This window comes from Zootoca vivipara, chromosome Z2 (assembly GCF_965207765.1).
Source record: "Zootoca vivipara chromosome Z2, rZooViv2.hap1.1, whole genome shotgun sequence".
Taxonomy (NCBI): domain Eukaryota; kingdom Metazoa; phylum Chordata; class Lepidosauria; order Squamata; family Lacertidae; genus Zootoca; species Zootoca vivipara.
In genome coordinates, this window is record NC_142585.1 from 26,275,589 (window position 1) to 26,300,832 (window position 25,244).

The 25,244-nt window shown below is 43.4% G+C and overlaps 1 protein-coding gene across 2 annotated transcripts in view; it reads right to left on the reverse strand.

Annotated features, from left to right (window-relative positions):
* Positions 1-25,244, reverse strand: part of DCX (doublecortin) — a 103,123-nt gene that overhangs the window by 68,092 nt on the left and 9,787 nt on the right. For both annotated transcript variants that reach the window (XM_088664644.1, XM_088664645.1), the window contains exon 3: positions 13,112-13,452. In XM_088664644.1, the coding sequence (XP_088520770.1) occupies positions 13,112-13,452 (341 nt within the window). The remainder of the gene's footprint in view (positions 1-13,111; positions 13,453-25,244) is intronic.

Genomic DNA, 25,244 nt, shown 5'->3' on the forward strand with positions numbered 1-25,244 from the left:
AAAAAGGGTTTCATAGAACCATAGAACTGCACAGTTGGAAGGGACCCTGAGGATCATCTAGTCGCAACCCCCTGCAATGCAGGAATATGCAACTGTCCCATATACCTTGGTGTTATCTGCACCATGCTCTAACCAAATGAGCTGTTCCCTGACTCCTGAAAATAAGGGTAAGGGCTCATTCACACTTTTGTTTGTTGTGTGATTACTAGGCACAGGTCTGAAAGCTTTTTAATTTGTTTCACCGCTTTCCCCAGGAAAACCTACTGTTTACTGCTGAATCAGAACAAACATTAATCTTCAAAAAAGACAGTAATGTCCCTATAAAAATGTACTGCTAAATTCTCTAAGAGGGCAGCTGCTTTTGGGTTCACATGCAAATCCTCTGCATCTTCTTGAGTTTTCAAGGCCCTTGTCTGATAGGGGTGGGATAGAGTCTTGAGCCATGGTTTCATGCATGGGAGAAAGCTAGGTTGAACTTCCATCTCTGCCATGCTAGTTCGCTAAAGACAAAAAGGGGTGGGTGGCTGTATGGGTGTATATGGAAAGCATTTAGGCGTGTAACTCTAGAAAAAGCATGCATTCTTTGATTCTGCTGAATGTATCATTCAGGGCATGTTCAGTCACACTCAGCTGGTTTTAAAATTACAGTTTTCAGAATGTGCCAGCCCCCACTCCACAGGACTTTATGACATAGCAGTATAATTCCTAAGGAAAGCCACAACTGTTTCTGTGAACTCTAGTTCATTTTTTTAAGATCAAAACAAGCATTTGTAACAGTTTGGTGACCCACCTTCCCCCCCCCTGTATGCACGCACGTGTGTGTACACACACACACACACACACACTGAACTGCCAGCTGGCTCTGGTGAGCCCAACTTATGTTTTGCTGACTCTTTTGTCTCTTTTACATGAGTTGAGTCAATGCACTGGAGTATTTGGATCCAAGAAAGGCACAGGTCACATGAACTTGGGAGAAAAAGAGAGAAAGGACCAACTTTGCTAATAGTCTGGACGTGCATGTTGGGGAGATGCAGTTCCAGGCTGAAAATGGAGTAACAATGGGGTGAGCAAGAAGCAGCCAAGAGGAACTGAAGCTCCAGTGAGAGGAGGGGGCTGGGAATCAAAAGAGCTCTGCGGTGAGAAATAAGCTACAACAAAAGGCCAGCTTGGGAAAAGACTTGGCAGCGGAATTAATAAGCCACATGCACCCAGCATTCCTTCCAAAGGACCAGCCAGCCACAGAGACTGGCAAAGCTATGTTGACATGATGTACCAGTTCAGAGGAAAAGCTTCAGTCCTGTCTTTGTAGATGCAGCTTAGCACATACAAAAAGGAACCACATATAATATGTCTCCAGTTTAGGCTTTGGAGGGTACACCTTCTGATCAGCATCCATACCCCATGTGGTCTATAAATACTATTTGGAACTTGACACATATGCCCCTAGAGTCTGAGTACTCTGGCAGCTACCGGACTTGGCTGGGGCAAGATCCCTACCTGAAACCCAGGGGGTCTCTGCCAGTCATTGCAGGCAGTACTCAGCTAGATGGAACAGTGACCCCTCTCCGTATAATGAAACTTCATGTGTTTGTGCTGCAAGGCAGGGGTGGGAAAGCTTCAGCTAGCCAGATGCAAACTACTTGCTGCCCCCCTCCTAAGTGCCTTGCACAACATCAAACCAACGATCCATCTTGCTCAGTGTTATCCATGCTGATAGTGCTCCAAGGCTTCAGGCAGAGGATGTTCCTAGCCTTTCCACCTTTTAACTTGGGATCTGGTACCATGACCCCAGATAAAGTTTCCTTGGAGACAGAGTCCTTTGGCAACTGAAGCTCTGAGGTGAAGATGGATCCATGCTCTGCGGATCTGCTGGGAACAGAACTCTAGTCCCCTGGGCCCTCAGGAGACACCTCAGCTGCCAGACTCTGACAGCTGGTCTACTGACTCTTCAGTGCCCCAAGGGAACGCTAAGCAGACATCCTCACAGGTGGAAACCCTTACTGCCACAAAGAAGTCATTGTTTACAGACAAAGGAACTGGCAATTCCCCTCTGACTAATAATCATCTCGTACTGCTTTGAAACTCAGTCAGATGCTCCAGAACTTAGGTGAGACAACTTGGATGTCCAGCCTCAGTGGCAGGAACACTGTGCTTGGTCCTGAACCAATACCTTGAAACTCCCTTCACCTTGAACTCCCTCTGACCTTTACTTTGCCTCATCTTGGCTACCACCCCTCCTTGTTGGTGGGCTTCCCCTTGGATCATGACATGCTGTGCATGCAAAATATATGCTCTATTACTGTGCTATGGCCTCTTCCATTAAAACAGGTTCTGAGTTTAAGCCCCTGCAAAAGCTAAGGTCTGAGCAAGCATACGGCATCTTGATTAACACTGGTGCATCTGAGCTGCTGCACTGTCTGATAGGAAATCAAGAAGAGGCAGAAACCTCAGTGGGCTCTGTGGTCTTATCTGCTGTGTCAAATCCTATGCTAATTGAAGGATTTAATCTTCTTACTTCTAGCAGAGCCAGATACACAAATCCTTCCTCCCAATGCACATACGGGCAAGAATGCAACACCGCTGCGACTACTCTGTTTTTGTGATGTGGGTGGCATTTGACAAGTAGGCCAAAACCCACAATTAAGAGATGTTTCTTCCTCTCCAGTAGCGGAGCAACACAACTTCATCTGCCCCACTTGCAATAAAACATATTAGTCTCTACAGCCACAGCAGGTGCTGTAATTCTCCGTTTGACTTCACCCCCAAAGGCACACTCTTCTGTTGTCTCCAGAAACAGACATATGTCAACCTCCAAATTGATGTCTGGAGGGGAGGGATTTCTGAAAGGCAGCGCTTTGTCCTGGTTCCTAGGCAAATCAACTGAAAAGTCACTTTTTCCAGCTCAACAATTTTGGGTGTTTCCTTAAAAAAAGCTCAGCAACTTTCGGGGTGTCCTGTTTTGTACTTTTTGAAATATGGCAACCCTACTGTTAAGAAGACAAAAGCCCAGCAGATCCAGCTGTCGTCTGTATCTAGCCAATGAACTCATTTCCGAGAAATTCAGTCAAGGTGTGTGAGCATTATAATAATAGCTGTAAAAGGGTTAGCTGAGTGAAAGAGGATTAGAATGAAGATCATCCTAGTTCCAAATGTCCCACCCACTCATGTGCTCATGTTCAGATACCATCTGTTTATCTACCTTCATCTCCATTTACAATTTCAATTTCAATTTCATTTACTATCTCCATTTACAATTTCATTCAACTCTGAAAATCAGCATTTGATGATCAGGGTTCCACCTTACCCTGCTCCCTGCCCATAGAATATAAGACTTTTCACTCTCTGTAATCACCACACTTACAGACACATAGCCATTGAATCACATGGGATTCAGTGGGTCTACTTTGAGTAGGACTAACATTGATTACAATGATGCCATCTAAGGAATCTGGATCTGATCTTCTAGCAGTGCACAGAGACAGAATGTGTCTGGAATGGATCTCAACTTTGCATGCTGGCAAACTCTGTTTCAATTAGAGCAGTCATCTCCCCCACCTTCCCGAGAACCTGCCTAGGAATGGCCTTCTATACCAGGTGCAAGGAACATTCGGCCCTCCGGATGTTAGTGAACTACAACTCCCATCAGCCCCAGGCAAGCATGGCTGATGGCCAGGGATGATGCAAGTTGCAGTTCAGCAACATCTGGAGGGTAAAAGGTTCTTCAGTTACAAAGGGAACACCCTTGGATTACTGAGGTCAGCCCACTAGCTCCCTGAAGTGGGGCGTTTTCCCCCCTATTAACAAAGAAAAGGAAGTTAAGTTCATAGCCCCCTTGCAGAAATATAGGAAGTTGCCTTTTATAGAGTCAGACCACTGACCCATGCAGCTCAATAACTGTGTATATTGGCCAGCAGAAGCTGTCCAGGATCTCAGGCAGGGGACATTCCCAGTCCAAACTAGAGATGCTGGGCATCAAACCAAGTATTCTGCCACTGAGCTACAGGCTACAGCTCTTTCTCCTTCAAAGGTAATCTCACCCCACCCCATCTCTCTCTCTCTCTCTCTCTCTCTCTCTCTCTCTCTCTCACACACACACACACACACACACACACACATACATACACACACACACACACACACACACACACAACCCCCCCATGCAAAAAAATTAATTAATTAAAATACTCTGGCCCAGCATTAATTTTTAACCCCACTGCTCTGGCTCTAGTCAAAGACAAGCCTACCCATGTGCAATCTCTTTTCACCAAAGAAGGGTTTTTTAAAGAAGAATAAAGCAATGAGAATAAGTGCAGCCCTTTAATCTCTATTAGATGTTTTATGCTGATTCGGCTCCCTGTGATTTAGTGACAGTGAGAGAAAGGCAAATAGAAATTATGCACAGCTGTCTGAAAATGGCAGGACTGACCTGCCCAGCCGGAGCGCTTTGTGCTGCAGAGGCTGTCACCTAGCAACTGGTCCTTGCAGCTGCCAGACTACACAATGGGAGGTTGGGGGAATGGGAATACACACACCAGTCAAAGCCATGAGTTATGGGAAGGAAGCACGTGAAGAAGGGAAGGTGGGAGACATTGAATCAGGAAGGTTTTTATCTCATGGCCTAAATATTGCCCTTGGAGAGCCTCTCGTGCTGAGGTTGGGCCTTCAAAACACCTGTGGCTTTGCAGGATGAGACTCTGGGTTTTATTTATTTTTTTAGCTTTAGCACAAACGTGGCTGTCAAAGGAGGCTAACCCATAAAGGCAAATGCCTCACTAAACACAGCCTGCCCTTAGCAAGCTCCCGCCTGCTTATCTTCTTACTTACAAGCAGTCCAGTGATTGTCCAGGAGAGGGGCAGAGGAACTAAAATTGGTTGGTGCTGAGTGTTATTTTGCTCTGGCTTTGCCTGTCATGGGCTTTGTCTCCACCTACTGATGGGCTCCTTGCCTTCCCCCTTATCATTCCCAATGGGTAACAGTTTGAGTTTTGTCACCATCCTTTCCCCTACTGAGTTCTACAAAGGCAGCACCGAGACCAAGACCCTGAGGAAGACATTATGGTTGGAATTCTTCATGAGGGCTGTGCAATATTTTCTCCAGTTAGTTGTATTGTCTTGGTACTCATATTTGCATATATATATATATATATATATATATATATATATATATGCAGTTGTTTATGGCAGCAGTCGCAGCAAAGTGGGCACTGTCAACTCTTGGCCAACACCCATCAGATCAGGAATGATGAAAGTTGTATTCCAATAAAGATCCGGAGGACACCACACTGACTGCACGAATACAGCTTCTAAAACAGGCATCTTGGACCTCATAGCGCTTATAGTCTATATTGTGCCCATCTCTTCTTTGGACTGTGACACTAATTAGCATGCAATGAGGATGATTTGTCAATTGAATACTTAACATTAGTAATTAAGAGGTGTCCAAATCCTTGCTATTATGCACAGCTGAGAGTTTCCTTTGCTGCTTAAAAAAATATGCAGAGAACATGCAATCATTGGTGATTATGGGTGATTTGATGGTAAGTCCCTAATCACACTGAAAAACAAGGATTAAAGATCTAGGCTAGCAACATCAGCAAAACTCCATTTCAAATTTTGAACAACAAATGATGCCAAAAAGTTAAAAATAAAAATTCCCTACACAGGCAATGAAGCAGTTTGTTGACTGGCATGTTTGGCTATAATAGTCTCATTGCTTTCATTTCATCCTGACATATGCTTGTCCAGATGTAAACCTCAGTGACTGCAGTTATCTAAAATAATAGAAAATCCATAGTATCATAGAAAGTAATAACACCATATTAAAATTCAGTGAAAACAGTGCCTTAAACTTTCAGCAAGAATTAAGATATCTAGGCTAGGATGCTTTTAATCCACTGATCCACTGTGAAGCCTACTTGAGCATGCAAAAGTCATATCCATCATAGCTAATATTCTAATTCTAGCCTTTGATACTTCATTTACATGTAATCCTGCAGTCTGCCAGCAGTTGATAAGGTTTCTGATACGGCTGCATTAGGAAGGCGAGAGGGAGTGTTTCAGTCCCATTACAGCTGAGTTGTCCAGAAATGAACTCTCCAGGAAAGCTTTTCAGGTTTAAGAAGTTCACAAACCTTTCAGTATATATTCAAGTAATTTTTAATCTGGGTCAGCATCAGCACCTGGTGTCCCAGGGCAGTTGCTGTTGCCCAGCATCCTGGTATGGCCCAGGGCTGTTGCCTGACAAGTCTACTGCAATTTAAATTTCCCATAATGCCTCTAGTGGGACATTATCTCAGGGCACCATGTGAAATTAAAATGGCAGCTAAGCCATCTTGTAATACACAGTGGACTGCTGGTCTCTTTCTTTAGGTAAGCCCTCCATGGCCCATTGATGGAGAAAGAGACCCACCAGAGGACACTTTGCTCAGGGCCCTCTCAGGCCTGGAAACCTCAAGCTTGGAGAAAGGTGGACAGAGAGAGGTCCCCCGCTCCCATCTCTCATAATGTTAGAATCTCATGGGGTTACGCAATGAAACTGAATTCTGGAAGAATCAGAACAGATAAAAAACAGTCTGTAAATATTTGAAGTAAATAAATAACTAATCCCACCCTTTTTTACTGTTCCAACCAGGTTTTTTGTTTGGTTTATTGGCTTCTCATTTTTTGCTCATGTCTTGATTTTTTGACAAGCACCCAACAAAGCAACCTAGAACATGCAGTAAATCAAAATATAAAAAGATCAGATCAGCAGAAGCTTCCATAAGTTCTTAGACCAAGGCCAAGAAAGCCTAATACAAAAAAGTTTGGCAGAAAAGTAAAAGAATGTGCACCTCAGAAATTCACCAAGTGCATAAGAATCCTCTTCGTGGAGCCATGAGATGTTGGAGGAGAGTACGAATACATTTATTTCTATTCACATAGCTTAGAAATAAGGAACATACAATTACACCAAGTATTCTAGTCAGCTTTTTTAAAGAAGATGTATATTTCAAGCAAATACTTTATATACGTAAGTTAGTCAAAAAGGAGAAGGGATGGAAAGACTGTGCCATTTGCCCTTCTACCAGACATGGTATCTGAGGTCAAGTACCCCTACCAGGCTCTTGAGCCTTCAAGCCCATCAGCACATGGTAGGGACAGATATCTGTAGATTGCCAAGAGAAGAACAAACTTTCTCAGGCCCTGCCGGTGGAACAGATATCAGCTAAGTGGCAGACAACAGATGGTGAGGAATGGGGATAGAAACGAAGGACCCCACCGTCCTGTTCTCCCCTGCTCCCCTGCAGGCAGACTGGCTGCATAATTATTCCTGTGGAGTCAATACCACTTATTATTTCCATTGTTCTTCATGGAGCAGAGCTGCAAAAGCTTTGACCTTCTGCACTTTTCCAGCTGCTGTACATTTGCAGTGTGTGTGTGTGTGTGTGTGTGTGTGTGTGTGTGTGTGTGTGTTCCTCTGTGTATGTAATATAAACTATCCCTCCTCAAACTGGTTTTAAATTATCTTCCATTTTGCAAAGTAGGATATAATAGAAAGGTCATCATTCATTGAAAAAAATCTGCTCCCTAGTGCTGCCATTTAAAATCTCTCTCACCATTTTACAATTGATATTATCCCTGATATCAGTGGCTTTAGCTGAAAAACAACAGACTCCTAATATATTAGATACCAAACCTGGCCAATCCAACCTTCATCCTAGGCATCCTCATGATCCTCTGGCCAAGCCCACATTTCTCTCTGGATTTGAGGACCTTGCTTTCAAGGATGCAAAATTTGGTCCCCTCATCAGTATGAGCTAGCAGGAATGGCCATCATCCCTGACCATTGGTTATGCTAGTGGAGGCTTATGGGAGTTGTTGTCCAACAACACTTTGAGGGGACCAGGTTAGCTGTCGCTGAACTACTGAATACCCACATGTCAATGTGTAGTCAATGTTATGGGTCTGAAGCAAACATGTTAAGTGTTGTTTCTTGAAGAACGGCACCACCATAGCTCTGGAAACAATGGTTTCATTTGTATTTGTACCTTCTGTGGAAATGGCTGTTCGCTAACTTTTCTTCTTCTTCTTCCACTGCTTGAACTATCTCACTTCATGCATCATCTAGCAAAAGTGGCAAATTCACAGAGCTCTGCAGAATCTAGCAGTGACCTAGCCTTGATACACATTTGCATCTGCTTCTCCAGCAGGTATCTTGAGTTCACCTATCACCTGCCACATTACATCCTTGTAGAGGCAAAGACTGCTAGAGGGAAACATTCTAACAGGGCTAGGAATTCTCTGGTGTGTAAAACCACAAATGTCCTGACACATGAATATGTATATAACTTCATTGGAAAAGACAGGTAACATTTAGAAGCAGCAGCAGCACTTAGCTAAAGACTTAGGAAAATAAAAGCTATGGAACAACAAGCCAATGTTCCTCCTCCCCATTTGTTTTTGGTAGGTGCATATGATAACCTTTCCCCCAAATATAGCTCTTATATGTGCAGAATGAGCAAAAACCTGTCCATTAAGAGAGAATTGTGCACGTTTCACAGATGAAAAGAGCCTGCTAGACCGGGCTGATGGCCTATCTATTCCTGCATTCTGTTCTCACAGTGACCACCTAGATGTCTATGGGAAACCCTCAAGTAGGACTCAAGCACAAGAGCATCTTCCTCTCCTGTGGTGTCAAACAGCTGGTATTCAGAAGTGTTACTGCCTAAGACCATGGCCTTGTGGAATGTGTATATATTGGCTGAATTTTGTTCAATATCTGGTTATGCATAATCTCCAGCAGGCCTGCACAACATGCAGATCCTGACTGCATGTTGTACATTCTCATGCCATCACTTGTAACCTAATGGAAACATTCAATTGATGAGCAAGGCAAGAACTTGAGATGTTTATTTATACCCCACCCCTCTGGCTGGGTTTCCCCAGCCACTCTGGGCAGCTTCCAACAAAATATAAAAAATACCACAAAACATCAAACATTAAAGACTTCCCTAAAAGGGGCTGCCTTCAGATGGCTTCTAAAAGTCAGATAGATGTTTATTTCCTTGACATCTGATGGGAGGGCGTTCCACAGGGCGGGCTTCACTACCGAGAAGGCCCTCTGCCTGGTTCCCTGTAACTTGGCTTCTCGCAGTGAGGGAACCGCCAGAAGGCCCTTGGAGCTGGACCTCAGTCCCTGGGCAGAATGAAGGGGGTGGAGATGCTCCCTCAGGTCTCCAATGATGCCAGTAAATCCTTTGATGCCCTTTAATGAACATTTAAAAAACTCATTTGATGCCCTTAAAAAAAATTCACATCAGGCCTGCTCACTATTGTGAGCAATTAGGACATTGGCTCTGTGAGCTTTATGTCACTTTAGTCCCTAGTTTACTCCCCTTGCCCTCCATTGCATGCACAAGTCGGAACAAAGCTGTAAAAATATTTGTATTCCAAAGTCTGTGAGGGAAGGCAACATTGTCAGTTTGGCTGAGCAGGAGAAGTTTTGTGGAACAGATGTGGATGGGGAAGAGGTCCTAGGAGGTAGGGAAGTCAAAGGGCAGGGAGTCCAGAGGGTTCTAGATCAGCTCACCTAGAAGTTCTTTTCTTCATTTTGAAAACTAGCCCTAAAGAAAGGCACAGTTTATTTGAATGTATGTATACAGATAGCTAGATAGAGTTTGGCATTAGCATTATGGAGAAGGGCCACAGCTCAGCACTAGAGATTCTGCTTTGTAAGCAGAAAACCCCAGGTTCAAACCCTGGCTGAAAAAACATTCCAGCAGTACTGGAGTACTGCTGACAGTCAGTGTAGACAATACTGAGCTAGATGGACCAATGGTATGAGTCAATACCGTATAAGACAGCTTCCTAGGCTCAATTTTAAAATTTTATTTCTGGACTTCATTAAGACTGCTGGACATGTGCATTCTCAGTCCCTTGTGTTTGTTCAGTCTAAGGGCTCATCCAGCTTGTTGCCTGCTCCTTTCCAAGGGAAAATCTGCTCTTTAGTGATAGATTGGAATAAATGGCAATCCGGGTGAAACCGGATTGAACACTAAAGAGCAGTTATCCCCATGGAAAAGCAGTGGGACCAGAGGAAGTGTGGATTGGCCCTCAGTTACCAATGAAGTACAGTGCAAAAGGAATTGCATCCACATTCCTTTTTGCACTCTAATTTGTCTGCACACACTAGAAGCAGCAGGGTGGGGCTGAGGAATGAGAGAGAGAGAGAGAGAGAGAGAGAGAGAGAGAGAGAGAGAGAGAGAGAGAGAGAGAGAGAGAGAGAACCAATGAACAGCAGGACACTTTAAAGCTTCAGGAAACTGTCCATGTGCCAATTCCAGACATACTTTTGGAAAATCTCAGTAATAAACCCAAAGGAAAGAGGAGCACAACATTTTCAGCTGACTCCTCCACAGCAATAATGGGATGCAATATGCCAGGTAATCTGTTCACCCCAAATGATCTCTACCCACTCCTCCAACTCACTTTGTTTCTAGACAGACAGAAACCCATTTTGCTTTAAAACGTTCTGACTAGTGTGAAGCTTGAGAACTGTTGAGACTGTGCCCTAAAGCCAAAACAATACTCTGGTACAATCTGCCTGCATTGTTTATTTTAAAGTGGGGTGGTGGTGGTGGCGGCAACAGCAGCAGCAGCAGCAGAGGGAGAATCCTTTGGAGAATATTCACAGTTCAGTGGTGCCCAGGACAGTGGTGTTGATGCATCTGTTTTCCTCCAATGGTTGGCTGCATTCTCTCGCCTGATACTAATACCAGTGACAATTTAGTAACATAACCACTGACATGAAAAAATCTGGCTTCTATAGGAACAGATGGTGGCTACTTTGGCAGGTTAATTTTAGGCTTCAGTAGATGTTCACTTAGTCAGCATGGCTTTAGTATCAGAGAAGGAATATGGAAAAACATGGGTAAGGGAAATGAGAAGAGGATATTGCAACAGATTATAAAATTGTAGAGTGTGAAAGGGCTAAGGCTGCAATCCTGTACCTGCTGACTAGGGAATAGTTCTGATGAAACACAGCAAGAGTTACTTCTGAGGAAATATGCTTAGGATTGCACTGAGCAGCTTTCAAATATTTGAAAGGATGTTCAGATAAAGATTCCCAGTTTTTCATTAACTACATTTAAATGTTAGCATATTGAACCATGGGCATAGCCAGGATTTGTGTTAGGGGTGGCTTTATGTTGGGGGTGCAGAATCTCAGTTAGTTAGATATTTTTATTGATTTACTTGATGGGGGGGACAGCTGCCCCTACCCCACCCCCCTTAGCTGCCCATATATTGAACATACTGGGTTGTTCACTCATTTTCCCCCCAGGGACAAATAAGGAAGTTTCAAAAGGAGGTTAATGTGATTTTCCTGCTTATGAATTAAGCCAGCTTTCTCCAATATGGTACCCTTTGGGTGGAGAACACTTTTCTTTCAGCATCGGCCAGCATGGCTAATGGTCAGGCATAAGGTGGGGAAGGCTGAATCTGTATATGGGAGAAAGGAAGGAAGGGGTTTTATACTGATTCAGACCACTGTTGACTTAGGTCAATATTATGCTGTCTCACAAACAGTGGCGGAGCTTCAAGCTCTGGCGGGGGCGGTGGAGAGCAGGCGGGGGCATAGCTGGCGTGCACCCTGGGGAACCTGGCGCGCATCCCAGGGGCGTGGCACGCTGCCTGCAGGGGCGTGGCATACGTCCTGGGGGCATGGCACGCCGCCTGCGGGGGGGTGTCACCCAGTGCGAGGGGCAGCCATGATGGCACCCCACCGGGATCATGCCGCCAGGGCGGTGCGCTCCCCCCAGACCCCTGTTCCTCCGCCAGTGCTCACAACAGTGATTTCAGACAGGGATGGATCCCATACCTAACTGGTGAGTGAACCTAGGACCTGATTTGCTTCCACAGGATGTAATGATGGCTACCAACGTGGATAACTTTAAGGAAATTAGATAAATTCGGAGTGGAGAAGGCTGTCAATATGCCTCTGAAAACCAGCTGATTGGAATCACAAGTTGGAAGAATGCTGTTGCACTTAGGTCCTGCTTGCAGGTCTCTTATGAGCATCTGCTTGGCCACTGTGAGAATAGGATGCTGGACTAGATAATCCTTTGGCTTGATCCCGCAGAGCTCTCCTTATGTTCTTATGCAAAGCAGGTGCTCTACCACTGAGCTAGGACCCTTCCCTAGAACGACTTGTGATGCAGTTGTGAAGGAAGCTAACTTACGCCGCTCAGACTGTATATACATGGCATTTTATTCTAGAACAAATTGGAGACTCGGTACTTGCTTTTTCAATGTAGTCTACACACAATCTAGATCTATTGCATTATTTTATTTTATTTATTTATTTGCTGAATTGCTCCTGAAAAGCAGTTCAATAAACTGGTTTCATTTAAAAAACAAAACTTCTTGCAAATTGATTCTGCATTATACTGCACTGCAATTTGAAAACAGATGTAGGCTGTCCTAGCAAAGTGTATGTGCGCACGAGGGTATATCCACACCTCGACAATGACTGTGAGTGGCTGTACACCAATACTACAAACCCCACTTCCTTCTTCATTCACCTGGGAGATGTGCAGGATGCAAAAGGCAAGATTAACTTAATCAAGGGGTGGGTTTTCAAGCAAGTGACAAGTAGCCACACCTACCCTTGAAGATGGCAGGACCTAGAATCAATCTAGATTGAAAGCAGCATGTTAAGGAAAAACATGAATTATTTTGGACTGATATTAGTGTATACACAGCTTCAGTGTAGACACGAGCATCAGCTTACCTGCTCACCCATCATGTGAGTAGGTCTTGCTTATGATCAAGTGGCAGGAGTGAATGTGGGATAGAAAATGAGAAACTCCGAACAGGATACTGTCTCAATTTAGGAAGGAGTTCCAATTCTGGCTTCTAAACTGACCGAAGACTCCAAATAGCATGTGGGAGAGGAAAAGACACCAGTGTTGTAACAGGTCTCCCATTCTGAGGCTCCCTGGTTAAGAATTTGATGGTGTTTTTGAGTATTTGGAGCAAATGCCACACAATTCTATGTGTGTATTTCCTTCCACTCTTTGTACTGTTGTGAAACTTTGGAAGGCTTGAGGGCATTTGAACAAAATGGTCTTACCTGCTTTCCATCCAGCGTGTACAGCTTTTTGACGATTCCTGTTTCCAGCTTTATGGCTTCTGTGATATCGGTGAGAACTTGCTCAAAGGAATGTGCCGTCTTCTTATTCAGCAGCACACGGACAGCCTTCCTGGGTTTCACCCCACTCCGAATGATGGTCACCAACTTGGGGCGCACGAAATCCTTGTTCTCCCTGGCCTGACCACTGTTGCTACTGGCCAGGGACTGAGGCGCTTTCATGTTGGCGGAGGTTTTCACGTTGACAGACCAGTTGGGGTTGACATTCTTGGTATACTCCACTTTCTTAAAAAGGTTGTCAGATGAACATACGTAACTTTCCCCTTTTGAGAACGGAAAAGAAGGAAGGGGTTAGAAAACACCAGTGACAATACAGCAATGGGGTATTTCAAATAAAAGTAGAGCCAGAGGAAGAGAAGCTCCTCCTGCAATCACATTTCTTAAACACAGATGGATATCTAAAACAGTGGTGAGGGCCCAGTATTTATGTAATTTTAAAGGCTGTAGTATTTATGTAATTTTAAAGGCTCCAATACTTTGGCCACCTCATGAGAAGAGAAGAATCCTTGGAAAAGACCCTGATGTTGGGAAAGATGGAGGACACAAGGAGAAGGGGACGTCAGAGGACAAGATGGTTGGACAGTGTTCTCGAAGCTACGAACATGAGTTTGACCAAACTGCGGGAGGCAGTGGAAGACAGGAGTGCCTGGCGTGCTATGGTCCATGGGGTCACGAAGAGTCGGACACGACTAAACGACTAAGCAACAACAACAACAACAACAAAAGGCTGTAGTAGCAGGAACAGAGGTGGGCAAAACTCACCCTCCCCTTCAGTAGTACCAGAAATACCTCCCTCCTCCCCCCCCCTCTCTCTCTCACACACAGACACACATTCTATTCCAGAGGTGGGGAATCTTTGGCCCATGGACGAAATTTGGCTGACCAGCCCGCCCACCCACCCCTGGAATTGCTGCTGCAATGGCCCACACAAGAATTCAGATTCCTCTGTTGAGGCACCAAGAGAGGAACGATTTTTGCAACTCACGCCAGTGCCCTTGGCAGGGGCAAGCTTAGGTACAAGAACAATGAATGCCATTGTCACTGCTCCCCAACAACCCTTTCTGCACATGGGTGCTTCTGTCCCCTCGTGATTCCCCCATGAAAACCGCAGGAAAGGTCTGCACGCTGGCATATTGCTCTAGATTTAGTCACTTTACTTCTGTGGTTTTCCAGGCAAAGAGGGCTGCAAACACATCCCACCCACCACCCACCCCTTGGAATCAAATAACATGGAAATGAGCTTTGAGTGTGCTCTGTATTCCATTAGTTTTCTGGAAGTGGCTCTTAGGTGATGTGAAAGCCCAAAAATAATGTAGAAATGAAGAGTTAGAGAAGTATCAAGGAAATGGAATAAACTGCGAAGTGAATGCAGCCCAGGTGTGGAGCAGCAGGTGAGATCAGGGCTCTGATACACCATCCATTCTCTCCCCTCATTCTGCCTTTTCACTTTCTTTCCTTTCCCCTCTCTTCACCCCTCTCTCTTTGTCCCCTCCCTAGCCTCCCCATTTGGACTCAGAAAACAGTTTCCAATGGGACATACATAAAAATATATAAAACTAATAGTTGTGCAGTGGATGCAGTGTGTGTGTGTGTGTGTGTGTGTGTGCGCGCGCGTGTTTTAAGAAGATTAACCCTTTCCTTCCCAAGTGCAACCCCCCCACGCTCACCCAAAATTGCTTCCAGATTATAATTAGGTTTAACAAACAACTTTCATTGCCACCAATTTAAACTTAATGCACACTTGACCATTTTAAGCACAATATAACACTGATTAAGCAGCCATTAAACACTGAAATAGCAGCGCGAGAAAGGTTTTTAAAATGCAGCAACCATTAAAAAAAGAGTTAACTACAGCAATTAAAAGCAGTTCCAAAAGGGAGCAGCCATTTATGCCCAAAAAACCTTCCCCCAAGGAACGGGTTTAGAATACTATTAGAGACAAGGTGATATGAGACATACAGTCTCATACACAATGAGACAAACAGTCAAGACTAGGGGAGGAACATTGTTTTGATTGTCTGAGGTGATTGTGATGCCACAGAACATTCATAAACATCTGAAGTGCTAAGGAAAAGGCTTTTATTGTAAACACACATATTTATAGAATCATAGAATTATAGAGTTGGAAGGACCTCGAGGGTCATATAATCCAACCCCCTGCAATGCAAGAATCTCAATTAGATCATATATGACAGATGGCCAGCCAACCTCTGCTTAAAAACCTCCAAGGAAGGAGAGTCCACCACCTCTTGTGGGAGTCTGTTCCAGACTCATTATCCTAATTGCTGAGTGCATTTAATGTACTGTATATTCCTGCGTATGAGACTACTTTTTAACTCAGGGAAATCTTCTCAAAAGTCGGGGGTCGTCTTATACTCCGGGTCGTATTTCTTATACGGCAAGTATATCCCAAACTCTATATTTTAACTGGAAAAGTTGGGGGTCGTCTTATACGCCCAGTCCTCTTATACACCGGAATATACGGTAACCATAAAGAGAAACAGTATTTCAACAAAAAAGGAGCTGTTATCTATATTTTAGTAAGTAACTACTTTCAAAACATTCCTCAAAGGATTACAACCAACAGAATAGTTGCCAAGAGGATACTATCCCAGATCAAAAATGAGACACTTGTTATCATGTACAGTAAGAAATTCTTATATACATAAAGGGAGAGAATCTCTCTCTCTCTGATTTGCTTCTTGCAGGAACAGTTATTCTGATGAAAACTGGAGCCATAGGAAGATGTCTCTGCTGCACTGTTGTATCTACTGAAAGAGATATGGCCTTGGGGCAACTGCATCAAACAACCTGTCAACTAATACTACGGCTGTCAGCGATATAATTACTTCTCTACATTGCAACATATCTAACAAACCAACACCTTATGCTCACTCATGGGAAAAATTAGACCATGCCCAAATTCAACAGACAAGCTACAATAAAAAACAATAATTTCAAATTAATTTCTGCCTGCCAATTTAAGAGCTGTGATCATATTAATGACTATAGCAACAAACCTTTCCCAAAAAACCGGAGGCGTTTTTGTTAGGAATTATGGGAGGAGAGATTATGAAAGAAGATCAAGTATTGTTTATGTATGCGACAACCGCGGCTAGGACATTGTTAGCCCAAAAATGGAAACTTCAGGAATTACCAACAATCGAAGAGTGGCAGATGAAAATGATAGACTATGCAGACTCAGCTAGACTGACTTGCAAGATCCGAGACCAAGGAGAGACAAGGTTCCAAAAAGACTGGAGTAAATTTGTGGACTACATGGAGAAAAACTGTAGAAGTTTAAAAACACTTGCAGGATTGAAATAAATCCTACGAATTGACTGATATAAAGATAATAAGGAACTGCAAGACAGGAGTTAATAAGAAACCCACATGAAGGGAGGGAGGAAGGTCACAGCTCGGCAGAGCAAGGCGAGATGGGGGAATTTAAGATGAATTGTATAAAAATTATTGTTTTGTTTTGTTTGTTAATTGGAAAAATTGAATGAAAAATATTTGTAAAAAAAAGACTATAGCAACAATCCTATGCACATTAATTTATTTGGACCTTACTTCTGAGTAAACAAATACCAGATTAGGATGCCTAGTGTGTTTTGCATCATTGCTGAATTTTGTTCTCAAAAGAATCCTAAACGATTTTTCACATGCATAACCAGGCATACGGCTTCCACTGGTGCCTTCCAGATGTTGCTGGATTGCAACCCTAAATCTGGAGGACACAATGCAGGAATATATAGAGGCCAAAGCACAGAAACACCCTGGCTATACACCAGGAGGACTATACACACCTAGGGACCAAATCTCTTTCTGCCCCTACCATTGGTAACCAGGAGTCAGAGTCTTCTCCAGATCATAGAGCCATAGTCTGAACCAGAAGGATAAAGGCATGCTGCTACAGGGTAAGCCTCTGGGGTCAGTGTCCTTCCAGCCCAAGAATGTGGCACTAATGTCCTCAGATTTGGATTACTCCATTAGAGACAAGCCAGCAGGACCAGAGACTCCCTCATTTCTGCCTTAGTAGGAGACTACGGGAGAGGGCTAGGCCCCTTTAATTAAAGGAGAACCTTCCCGTGCAAGTGGGAAAACAAGCAGGATGTTTTATGTTGAAGCAATGTCAGAACTCTGTTCTCCTTGAATCTTGCATCTAGAATGAACCTTGCCCTGCCCCAGCCCCTGGCTCTCTCCTCATCACAGAGCAAGTGACCTACATTCAAGTATTATTGTCATAAATAATGGTAGGGAACAACAGTTCCAGTGACCGTATGTGGACCTCTACCCATCCCTTAGGGCTGTTCCCCATGCCGCCTCCCCCAATCCTCTCTGCTCTGTGCTCTACTTAAATGAGAGCTTTTGCCTGGCTGGAATCTGTCGTTGAACCTTTGTAATGCCTCCTGCTTGCTGGGATGAAGAGGTGTGAGTGTGCAGAACCTCTGCCTTTTGCCTAGCTGTACAGAGGTAAGTGCCTACATTGCTCTGCCTACTTTTCCCTCTGTCCCCACCCACCTTAGGCAGGACCTCAGGTTTTTCCCACTCCTGTCATACAAAACATGGATTAAGGCAAGAATATATATTTTAGAATATTAAGAGTTGAAGGGAGGCTTCTAGGCCGTCCAGATTAACCTCCTGGAGCCACTGCTGGAATTGTAGCTAAAGATGGGTTTGTGATGGACCTTTAGCCAGTTCATTAACTTTGTATTTCAGGTGTCACAAGACTCTTTGGAGGTTTTCTTTTGCCATAGCAGACCAGCAGGGGATTTCAGACCTCTGGAATCTCATTAACTTTGAAAGGGAACATCTAGGGAATGTAACTGATATTTAATATCTGTTGATGGCTGAGATCTGCAGGTCCAGGACATCTTTTCAGCTGGAACTTGCTCGAACTCAGTTCTCAGATGGGCACCATTGTCATTCTAAGAGAACAAGGGAGTTGTTCGTGATGAGTTCCAGCACCTCTTTTTCTAGAAAAATAGCACCGTGCAGGCCTGTTGTGTGCCATGATATACATAAAAGAATATGTATGTTTTCACATCAGCAGAGGATGAAACAGAAGACAACTTGTGTAAAAGAAACCAACTGCAGCAGAAAGGAAAATATCAGATGAAAACCTGAGTGAATGTCAGAATCAATTAAGGCCCTTTTGTACATCCCTTCTGTGAACCCCAAATGTTGATTTGCATCATGACCTTCAGAAGGAAAAAGAAGTCTATCTTCTATGGCAAAAGATAAGCAGATGTCACTGGGTTTTAGTAAGGGATGCATTCACTTCTGCACTAGGTCCAGTCAAGTCTTCACCAGCCTGGTTCCCTCCTGATATTTTGGACTACAATTCTCCTTATTGAGGGTCACTAATTACAGTAATGCTGACTTCTTTTTTCTTCACTGTTTCCTCAAAGCACCCTCCCCAAGTGCCTGTGTCCTTGCATGTCCTTAGGTGTTTACAGAAAGCTCAGGATGCTGAGTAGGAGAGGCTCATTTCACTCGGCATATGGCAAGGTTTATAGCACAAGGAAGCCTCCTAATAAGCTTAGAGCAAATGAATGAAAAGCACTTACTTATTCTATTGTTTCTCCAGCACTAATGCTCATACAACAGCATAGGTGAGCTGGTGTGGAGGAAATACATTTACAGTGGTACCTCGGGTTAAGAACTTAATTCGTTCTGGAGGTCCATTCTTAACCTGAAACTGTTCTTAACCCGAGGTGCCACTTTAGCTAATGGGGCCTCCTGCTGCTAATGCGCTGCCGCCACGCGATTTCTGTTCTCATCCTGAAGCAAAGTTCCTAACCCGAGGTACTATTTCTGGGTTAGTGGAGTCTGTAACCTGAAGCATCTGTAACCCAAGGTACCACTGTATATATTTAGTCATGTTCATGTGTGTATGTTTTTCTCCATCTTCAATCAAGCAAACCTTCCTTCTACTTTTCTCCTTGGAGGGGGTAAAATCTGATCTCTACCAAGCTGCTAGGCTTTCCATAATGAACAGTTTATTGTTGCTTTAATTGAGTTGTTTCTGCTTGGATTTTACAAGTGGAATTTTATGGAACTAAATTGCATATATTTTAAATCACTTCTGCTTGTAAATTTTCTTGAACAGGGAGTCGATGGATCAAGGAAATCAATCAATTAATCAGCACATGGTACTAGAATACCCTAATGGTATGCAAATTGTCAGCTCAGGAGAACTGGGAATCAAGTGGATTGGTGAGAATGAGTGACAAAAAATACCCTTGAAGGAGAGTGGGAAATATGTGTCAACTTTCCCCCACCCACCCAATGATATTTACAGAAGAGCCGTAATCCTATCCAGGGACCATATGCAACACCATTCAAGAAGCTGAAATTCTTTTACTTACTCAGTGCAATACCAGAAGTGTAACAGGCAAGTCTGTTTTTGACAACTCTAAGTGGCTGTACCGCAATTCAAGAAACACACCCTGAATATTAATTGCAATGCCATAAACATTATGCATCTGAGTACCAGTTGCTGAGAATCACAGGTGAGAAGAGTGGTGCTGTGTTCAGATTCTGTTTGTGGGCTTATCATGTAGGCATCTGGTTGGCCATTGTGAAAACAGGATGACGGATTACAGTGGTACCTCGGGTTACATACACCTCAGGAAGTAATACCTCGAGTTAAGAACTTTACCTCAGGATGAGAACAGAAATTGCGCACCGGCGGTGCAGCAACAGCAGGAGGCCCCATTAGCTAAAGTGGTACCTCAGGTTAAGAACAGTTTCAGGTTAAGAACGGACCTCTGGAACAAATTAAGTTCGTAACCAGAGGTATCACTGTGTATGGACTATTGGCTGATCCAGCAGGGCTCCCTATTGTTTTGTTTTGTTTTGTTCTTAGATTGTATGTAGCTAACCACTCAGACAACCAGACTGCCTGTCTGGTTAATAATAATAATAATAATAATAATAATAATAATAATAATAATAATTTTATTATTTATACCCTGTCCATCTGGCTAGGTTTCCCCAGCCACGTTAAAAACTTCCCGATACGGAGCTGCCTTCAGGTGTTTTCTAAAAGTTGTATAGTTCTTAATCTCCTTGACCTCTGATGGGAGGGTGTTCCACAGGGAGGGCACTCCCAAGAGATATTACCAAAACTTCCCCCACCCTCCACATGCTCAGAAATCTGAGTCTTGGGGATCGTGACACTTACCTCCAATACAAGGCAAATGTATTTGGTTGTCTTAGATATCAACTGAAAACCGGTTCCCCACTACATGAATGATCCTACCTGGCGTATTTTTGTACATTTATGACGAGGTGAACGTTTCTTAACGTTCACCTCTGCTATTATTATTATTATTATTAACAAACAACCATCCCACAGTACATCCAAACTTGGGAGAAGCTGCAATCAACCTGCAGTATGTTCTGAAACCACTATTTAAGCAAATCACTTATTCCTGAATTTGGAGGTAACAGGAAACTATGGTTTGCTTAAAAGTGGAAGTTAAAGTTTCTAATCTCCTTTTGATGGTTTTTAAGAGGGGAGCGGAAGGGAGCATGTAAATCAGGCATCCCCAAACTGCGGACCTCCAGATGCTTTGGCCTACAACTCCCATGATCCCTAGCTAACAGGACCAGTGGTCCGGGAAGATGGAAATTGTAGTCCAAATCATCTGGAGGACCGAAGTTTGGGGATGCCTGATGTAAATGGACCTTCTATCACAGGTCCATTTGCGATATCATGATTGACTATTAGGTCTGAATTGGCTCTGTGACTCTGGAATGATTGTCCATCTTGTATTTCAATTCCAGTCACAGGAGAACTCTTCCTTTTTCTCTCCCGCTTGATTTTTATGTTGTGAACTGCCTGTTTCGTTGAAGGATGGTATACAAATGAATGAATGAATGAATGAATGAATGAATGACTGGAGCAGCACCAGCTAGATGGGAAGGAAGAAGAGTAGAGATTAGAAGATAATGGCTGGGAGGAATTAGAGCCTATTAAATCCTTGGCTCTTAATGAAATCTGATTTGAGCCTAGCAGAACTCAAAACATTACTATTGGGTTGGTGCTAGAATGCCTCCAGACCACTCTTAACCTAATTCTGCCCCACAGGAGATGGAGGAGGTGAAGAAAGAGCAGACCCAGGGTCTGTATCTTTTCTTAGGATTTTCAAGCTTTTGAAAGGGAAAAGCGCACTATGATTATGACATAGTTATGACATAGTTGCGTACTTCCCTTTTAAACACTGATAGCACCTGTGCTCTACAACCAGATGTCTCTGTTGTGCTCTTTTTGATGCTTGCTGAAAATGCTTTTGTTTAGGCAAGGCAGACATTCTTAAACTCTCTTGATTTTATACATGCAGTGGAACATTGGTTGTCGAACGTAATCCATTCCAGAAGACCTTTCGACTTCCGAAACATTTGACAAGCGAGGTGCAATGGGCGGTCTGCAATTTCAATGGAGAAACACGCCTCAGAAGCTGTTCGACATCCGAGACGCATTCGAAAACAGAAGCATTCACTTCTGGGTTTTCGGCATTCAGATTCCAAATTGTTCAGCTTCAGAGACGCTTCAAAGACCGAGATTCCACTGTATACTGAGAGTTTTATTATGTTTGCTCACCTGCTTGTTTTGATAGTTTGTAAATCCTATTGGTATTTTCCTGTAAACATTTTTTTACTATTTTATATAAACCCGGTCCTTTTCTTCCTGGGGGTACTGAACCTCCCCCCACCCAAATATGAAAAGTGTGGCGCTTACTGTAACAATGCCATGGTGAGTGCCGGCATCTTAAAAAAAAAAAAAAAGCACCGTGTAAACCAATTGCAGGTTTTTGTTTTATTTTATTAAGCAGCTTATAAATTTTGTTACATATGTAAAAGTGCTGAAAGTTCAAGAGTTTTTCAAAAAAGACTGAAAGACCACAGTTGCAGACTTACATATCATGGTAGCAAACCCATATTTCCCATGATGTATCCCAGAGGTGGGAACCCAAGGCTCAGCTTTCACTTTACAGGAATTTACCATTTGAACGTGCTCTTCCAGGGCTCTTTATAGAAGCTGAGGCTGCTGAAGAGGCCCAAGATTATTCTTGCTGTGAATCCTGGAAAACCTGCTTCCTGACTTTCAGCACTTTCCCCACCTGATCAGGGAAGGGAAGGCCTGGACTGACTCCAGCTACAAAAGCTGAGGCTGCTAAACAGACTCTTGGGCTGGGGTTTGGGTGGGGGTGGGGGTTGCTGCTGTAATTGATATTAATTTTGGGTATCTTTATTTTAGATATTATGATTTATGTGAAAAAAAATCAATTTGGTTGTGTACTTTTTGATGTTTTACTCACTGGTTATGATTACTTTTTGTTATATTTCTAATTATGTATTTTTTCATGTGGTAAACTGCATTGAGCATGGCTTTAACCATGGAAAGGCAGCATACCTATAAAATTATGTATGTATATATCCGGTGCTATTCTTTTAGAATGGCAGTGGCACCCACCTGAGAGGTGCCAGAACTTAATTCCAATTCAGCCAGCTCCTAGGGGAGAAAGTCCTTTTGCCCTCACCCCCCAGTAAAATATTTGAGGGCCCCAAAAGTTTATAGGGATTGCCATTCAAATGGTGTGTGCGCCATGCCTTGTGATCAATTACGCGTGACGAGGCTTACCTTCCCCCCTCCAACATTTTATTCAAACTGGCATCCATGGTTCCAGTGAGTTCTGGTCGAAAATAACCCTGTATGTATATGGCCCACAGGACTCCCCTGGGCCACACCCCTCATCAGCCCTGCTTTGTGCCATCCTCACACACTTTTGCACACCCATAGTGTGTCCGAGAACTGTAGTGATACCGCTTTCTTGCCTGGATGGAGCGATGTGTGTGACTATACAAGCCTCTGGTTTGTGGGTAGGCTTAGAAAAATAAGAGCTACCATGGGCACTTGCCCCTCAAAATGGCTGCCTATGAGGGAAAGAAGCCCTCTGGAGGAAAAGGTGTTAGTAAAGTCAATTAAATAACAGAGTCGGAGTCAAAAGAGAGAAAGAAACGCTGATGACACTTTGCTGAGGAAAACCGAACAAAAACTGTATACCATAACTGGAGGAGACATATACAGAGGGCTTTTGTCTTTCTTACTTCAGGCCTCATACATAGCAGGGAGACACTCAACCAAACATACAGATCAAGAACTCATTCATCAATCAGAGCACATGCTACCTCAGCAGCAAACATAATGGTACTCTGCTTGGTTGCTAAGCAACACCTCTACCTGCCCCCTCTTCACTTGTGAATACTAACAGAATTAACCCTTTAGTTGGATATGGAATGATCTCTGCTGATGCAGCTCCAGCAAAAGGCAGACATCAGGGAGGTACAGACGATCTCACCTCATGACACATGTAACTGCAAGCATGTGTGTTTGCCACATGCAGAGATTACTTTCACCTCCTGTAATAAAAATACATATTTTACACCTCAAACATGTTGTATGCAAACTTCAAAAAGCATCAGGTTCTGCATTGGCAATCAGTTGGATATGAACACTTTGTGTTGAGGCCATTTTGAAATTCAGCCATGGAAACTCATTTGAATGAATACTCTCCAGAGGGCAGCGGCCAATTTCTCTGGCTGTCAGCTGAGCTCTCTCCCATCATCCATTATGTGCCATACGTGGATTGCATTTCTCAGCTTTCACTTTACAGGGATTTACAATTTGAGTGGGAATTACACATTTAGAACCCATCTGGAATTTCTCTACATCTGCCTTTTCTTCTGTCACCTGAACCTTAAATCAACCCACATAAGAAGGCTCTGAAAACCCCTAAAATATTGAGGTTTGAAATATTTCAAGCTTTGTCTTTCCTAGAGCCTCTGTCCTTGTTTGTACAAATCAATCAGACCCTCCAGGGACAGCTGCTAGCATAACAAATAATATAATATCTGCACAGCAGGGAGGGCATCCCCCCTGAGGGGGCACGACTGTATCCTTTTCAGAATGACGCAAGCTGTTAGAAAGAGGGGGGGGCCCACCATACCATGCTGAAGCTAATTCAGCTAATATTTCTGGATTCTAGAAGTGTGTCTAGATAGAAAAGGGAATGTTTTGTGAATGTGCTGGACTTTTAGAAGAGGTGTCCCTAATAATATACTATAGAAACAAAGGAGTACAGAGGTCAGATTCTGTGATATTTTGGAGAGACCACCAGCACCGCTTCCTATATAGACAATGCCACATGTGACTATAATTGCATCAATGCAATTAGGATGTATGCTTTTGTTATGTAAATGGCATGTGTGGGGAAGCCTCTGGACTGTGGGGATGAGCATAACCAAACAAACGTGCATCCACAAAAAATTAACACCATATCAAGTAGAGCCCTAAGCTACAGACCTATTTACATGCCTGCCTTGTTTGTCCATCAAAGGGGAAATGCAAGGGAACAATGTGCCTAAAGTCCATACAATTTACATATGAATTTTTTCACATGTGTTTTTTTTCCTTTAAATTAATCAAAACCAAGATGGAATGGACCTATGATTGAAGACATGCAAAATTAATTGAAGACATGCAGATAATTGAAGACATGCAAAATTGACAGATATTTCTATTAGACTGGTTGATCCATCCCTACTGGTTGGCTACAGTTCAGTTTGAATTGTCTTAAGAAAAATTAAGTCATAATCTTAAGGTTTTGAAGGGGAGTACTAAGCCAATGGACTTTGCTGCCTATTGGAGGACTCTTGTGGGGCACATGAGCCACTTATCCCAGTGAAGTATGACTTTATTTGGCAATACCTATGGCATATGACTTTGCTTGACTGATATATTGCCCCCTTCAACAGACCCTGCTTAACAGGAGTGCCAACCTGTCTGTGCGATCATGGGTGCCCGGGGCCATGGGTGCCATGCAGCGTACCTGGCCCTGGCACTGAAATTTGTGGGTGCCTGGCCCCTTAATGGGAAATTTTGTGGGTGCTTGGGCACTCCAGGGAGTTGGCACCTATGCCGTTTAACAAGATGACAGTACTCCTTTTCATTGGCTGTCTTATGCTGCCTCTCTGCTATCTG